The sequence below is a fragment of the Neltuma alba genome, unplaced genomic scaffold, assembly GCF_004799145.2.
Source record: "Neltuma alba isolate B1F8T4 unplaced genomic scaffold, ASM479914v2 tig00006435_pilon, whole genome shotgun sequence".
Classification (NCBI taxonomy): Eukaryota; Viridiplantae; Streptophyta; class Magnoliopsida; order Fabales; family Fabaceae; genus Neltuma; species Neltuma alba.
The window spans coordinates 42,843-47,826 of record NW_021634465.1 but is presented as its reverse complement, the minus strand read 5'-3'; the positions used below and the strand labels follow the sequence as shown (position 1 = coordinate 47,826).

Below are 4,984 nucleotides of genomic sequence, written 5' to 3'. Positions count from 1 at the left end.
CTATGTGTCTTTTAACTTGTTTGGTCTTACACTAGCAAGCCGCACATTGGGGGGAAAAAAAGAAAGAATCATATCTTTATTCACAGGCTGGGCAAAAATTATTGAGTTAAATGTACAGTATATTGACACCAGCAAACTGTTCATGTTTGATGTTGTCCAAAAGCCCCGAAAAACCTATACGGGTTTGATAGATACCCTCCCCTCCCCGCATATATGAGGGGACTTTGTAAAGGATCTGGATCCTCTCCCGTACGCTAGAGGGCTCTCACGCCACCGAACCAAATTTAGCAGGATGTATATACACAACACTTTCTATTTGTCCAACTCATTGGCTGGTTATCTCTCTCGTCTTTGGGGCGAGCTTTTCTCTCCCGTCCTTAGAATGCTCTTGAGGCGGTGGGAGTCATCGTTCTCTCCCTCCTCAGCGGTCTCCACAAAGGAGGGGACGTCCGTCCTTTGTGTCGTCTGTTCTTTCTTTTTTTGTGGTGATGGGTTTTCTATGGTGGTGCTCTTTATCTCTCCGGCAATAATCAATCTTGTGGGTTTTGATTCCGACACCGCTTGCTCTGATGGTTATAGATCAGATCTCGATAATATGGCTTGGATATACATTTTTGGCGGAAGGGCACTGTTGGTGACTATCTCTGCTGCCTTTTGTTCTATCTTTCGGAGGATAGTTGCTGGTCCTGTTTGGTGGGGGCGATTCAAAGCTGTTAGTGTGGGGTATATGCATTATCAGCAGGGTCTGTAAGTGGGTGGCTCACGGTGAGCTCTATCTTTTCTCCGGTGCCGTATATTTGGCTGGTGACTGTAGGCATCAGTTCTATGGGTTCTCCCATAATTGTAACAACCATTCTTGGTTGCTTCTTAGCCTACAAGAGGGGTGGGTCCTTTGGGGGTGGTTGTTTCAAACCCCAACCCCTTACTTTGGCATCAGTGCCGGTGATAACGTTATCTCCCTACAGATTCCGGTAAATCGACGGGGTTCCTCTCTAGTGAACTCGACGGCGGCTTATCTTCTAGTTTAGTGACGGGTTAGGGTTTTTGTTTGGGCTGTTAGCTCGATGGCCTTTCTTTGTTGGTCTTTTATTGGGCTTTGTTTGTCTTGATTCTTATTTTAATGAAAATATAATCTTATGAGGTCAAAAAAAAAAACTCATTGGCTGGTCAATGTGGTAATCTACCATAGGTCGATGTTACAGGTTAGTCCTGCACAAAAATTCCGAGAAAATGCTCAAAATGGTCAAAGTCCCGATCGTTGGCAGAAGTCCAATCAGACATACCCCATATATGTAGTCCCCCGTCTTGATTCAACACAGGCATGTTCTCTCATGGCTCATTCGTCAGGGTTCATCTCCGTCTTCCTCTTCCTCTTCCTTATTTGTCCCACAACAAGAAGTATTCATATGTGCGAGACATATTGCGACCCGAACGAATTTCCCGTTCAGTTCCCTTTCCAGTTGGTCAGAGACGAATTAGCGAATGGAAGCAACACTCGTTGTGGATACCCTGGTTTTGAACTTTCCTGCAACAAAAGCAGAACGATGCTTCATCTCCCACACGCTGGAGACTTCCTGGTGGATTTAATCTCCTATGAAGATCAAAAGCTTTGGATCAGAGACCCCGATAATTGCCTCCCCAGACGATTCATGAACAACGAATTCAACCTCACAGATTCCACCTTCCTGAACACTCAGCTTCAACCTCAGACTTCCTCCTTCCAACTCAGTTATGCTCCGAACTTCCCTTCTTCAACTGCTCCTCCAACGTCACCCAGCAGTACCAACGTCGACCCATCCCTTGCTTAAGCTCTGACCTCAACCAGAACCATTCGGTGTTCGCTGTTTTGTCAGATTTTCCCTTTCTACGCCATGGATCGAGGGGTGTAAGCCCATTTCCTCTGCTTCAGTTCCCTCTTCTATCCCCAATGGAATATTCTGGGGGGACCTGAATGCTGATATAGGCTTGCAATGGAACACTCCAAGCTGTGGAGACTGTGTGGCGAAGAATGGACGGTGTGAGTTCTTGAAGAATACAGGTCTTGAAGTCGCTTGCTATTTAACACACCAAGGTATATATATCCCTTAATTCACACAAATAGATATGCGCCTCTTTCGATGGCTGACAAAGATAATACTAATGATTTTAGATATATACTTGTGAAGGTGGTCTTTCAAAGTTTGCCAAGTACGGATTAGGCTTTGGAGTGGGAATTCCTGGGTTGCTGAGTGTGATCGGAATCGTGTACATGTGTAAAGGGAGGCGAAGAAGGAACGAAGATGGAAGGCAAAGCAGAAATATTGAACTGAATAATGTCGCAGGGTGGTCGTCTATAGTAGTTATGGGGCTTGATGGAGAAAGCATAGACAAGTATCCTATGACTCGGATTGGGATAGTGGCGATTGCCCGACCCGGACACACAACGTTTGCTCTATATGCCTCAGTGATTACCAACCCCAAGACAGTTTGAGGACAATCCCAGATTGCAATCATTACTTTCACGCCAATTGTATAGATTCATGGCTCCGCATGAACGCTACTTGTCCCTTGTGTCGAAAATTACCCCACCACTCGTAATTATATTCCTCTTTGCTCTTGTTCTTGGCATTTCACAGTTGCTTTTGGCTCATTTTTTGTGTTTAATTTGTAGCTAGGAAATTGGTTTTGGGCTTGTGATAGTGAAATTGTAAAGTGAAAAGCATATATCTGATGCAGAAGGGTTCTGTATCAGAAGCAATTCAATGAATTCATCTATATCACTACTGAACTGTTGATTGTCAATGCCCTATAGTTGCATCGTTAATTTATTAATTATATCTTATCAGGAAATAAAATTTAATACGACTAGCTAGTTTATTTAGGCTGCTGATCAAAATAAAAGTTGAATTGGTCATGCTCGCCTTCAGAGTCACGGTATATTTGAATAAAAAATGTGACTGAGAAATAAATAAATAATGCAAACCTTGTAATTAAGTAGGGAGAGGTTGATCCAATGGTCATTTTACTCTGTCGATGGCAGACTCGTTTTTAGAGTCACAAAGAGGAGCGGATGCTAATTAAAGTGCGGACCCCAAAAAAAAAAGAAGATTGTTTTCCCATTAATTAATCATTCTTTCTTTCGAAAACTGGCGACACATCATGATATCTTACCATTAATAGATAATAGATAAAATAGGTAGATATTAATGATGGAAAAAATTATATGATTAATAAAATTGCCAATATTTTTATTTTTTACTAGTTAATTAAGAATATTAATTTTTTGGCTACTGCGGTTGAAGAGTAATAAAAGGAAGAGTGACTAATTTGATTTTTGAACATAACATCTATACCAGCTTCTCAATCAAATGTGACGTACGTGGAATTGAACTCCAACACGTAATCGACCTGCTTGGCGCGTGGTTTAGAGATACAGGGTTAAAAAACCAAGCAGGCTTTGACTTCAGATTCAGATAGCAAGAACTGGTTGGGTGTTTGTTTGAGAACTGGGGGGGGGGGGGGGAGGGGGAGAGAGAGAGAGAGGAAGGGCCTTTACGGATCACCATATTTGACCGGCCGGGGTTAGGTCGGGAAAGCTGCTTAGAGAAGAATTCAATTAACCCAAAGGGTTGGTTAGCTGTGGAGCGAGAGATGCACCCACAAGCAAACCAGTTAAACCATGCATTAGTCAGAAGTTGATCATTCTAGTCCCTGTCGTCTTTGACGCGTTGGACAGTTACTGGGGAACTCCCTCTGTTGCATTGCAGTAATCTATTCATGGCCAGTCATTGACACAGATAAAATAGAATGATTTCTGAGGTCCCACTAATTAAGCTTAGCTTCAACATCATCACCCTCTTCCCCCTTGTCTGTGTCAAACAAAAGAGGAGAGCTATACAACAATAATAGGCAGCTTCATCTCTCTGAAATGACTCCCTTATTAGCCTCTCTGTTGTTATTATTATTGTTACTGATAATCCCGGGCGCAACTGTGGCTGAAGAAGTGGAGCCTTGCACGAGCAGGTCTTGTGGAGGAATCGAGATCAAGTTCCCTTTCGGTTTAAGAGGAGTCAACCAGAGTCGTCGATGTAGCTACCCAAAGTTCAGTGTTTGGTGCAATAATCAGAGCCAGACCATCTTGACGCTGCCAGAATCAGGCGACTTGGTGATCAACGACATCGATTATGCCTCCCAAACCCTTTGGGTCAACGATCCTGGTCAGTGCCTTCCAAGACGGTTCTTGAGGGGCCTCAACCTTTCTTCAGCTTCGCCCTTCCAACTCGATCCTGACCTTTACAATCTCATCAACCTCACCTTTCTTCGTTGCCCTTTCAACTTGACGCAAAGTCCACTCACTTCAGTTCGTTGTCTTAACGATCCTGCCAATTCCTCTTTCGCTGTGACGTACGTTTGGATGCGATCCATTCCTCGGCCTTTGAATGAATCTTGTGAGGTCATTAATTCTTCTGTCCCCTACCCGATTTCCGCCATAGACCCGTGGCCTTTCTGGGTCGATATCGACGAGGATTTACAGTTGACGTGGGGCAGGCCACGTTGTGGCCCCTGTGAATCTCGAGGACAAGATTGTGGATTCGCCGAGCGTATGGGTCTCCGAACAGGATGTTTCTCTCGTTCCCAGGAAAGCTCAGGTACCCTCTCTCTGTGTGTCTCTGTGTGTGTGTGTCTATTCTTATTGTTTCCTAAGATCATCGTTCTGAACGCCTAAGTTTTGTTTGATTAGGCGAACTCGACATAGCAAAGTTAACTGCCTTGTTTTCTCCTCCATCAATTAGCATGTTCCGGAGTTATTTAGTTCTAACAACTCTCATTCGTAGGCATGAAACTGTGCTAATTGGGAATTGATTCTCCGGACTCTGTTTCGCACAATGAATTCCTTAGTTTTAACATGAAAAAACACTCAAATATTCGGTTTAATTCATGATATGCCAAAGTTTTGGGTTTAAATTTGAAATTTGTGATATGTGTAGTTAATTAGTGGTTAGCG

The 4,984-nt window shown here is 43.4% G+C and overlaps 2 protein-coding genes across 2 annotated transcripts; both read left to right on the top strand.

Moving 5' to 3' along the window:
- The first annotated feature begins 1,193 nt into the window (after nt 1–1,193).
- Nucleotides 1,194–2,470, top strand: LOC114750406 (putative RING-H2 finger protein ATL21A). The gene is made up of 3 exons (XM_028939006.1): nt 1,194–1,768; nt 1,854–2,071; nt 2,166–2,470. Exons 1-3 carry the CDS (start codon nt 1,194–1,196, stop codon nt 2,468–2,470), a joined length of 1,098 nt encoding a protein of 365 aa, XP_028794839.1.
- Nucleotides 2,471–3,517: 1,047 nt separating this feature from the next.
- On the top strand, nt 3,518–4,984 carry LOC114750405 (RING-H2 finger protein ATL22-like). Its single transcript, XM_028939005.1, has 2 exons — nt 3,518–4,628; nt 4,721–4,984. The coding sequence occupies exons 1-2, from the start codon at nt 3,908–3,910 to the stop codon at nt 4,840–4,842; spliced, it is 843 nt and encodes a 280-aa protein (XP_028794838.1). The 5' UTR covers nt 3,518–3,907; the 3' UTR covers nt 4,843–4,984.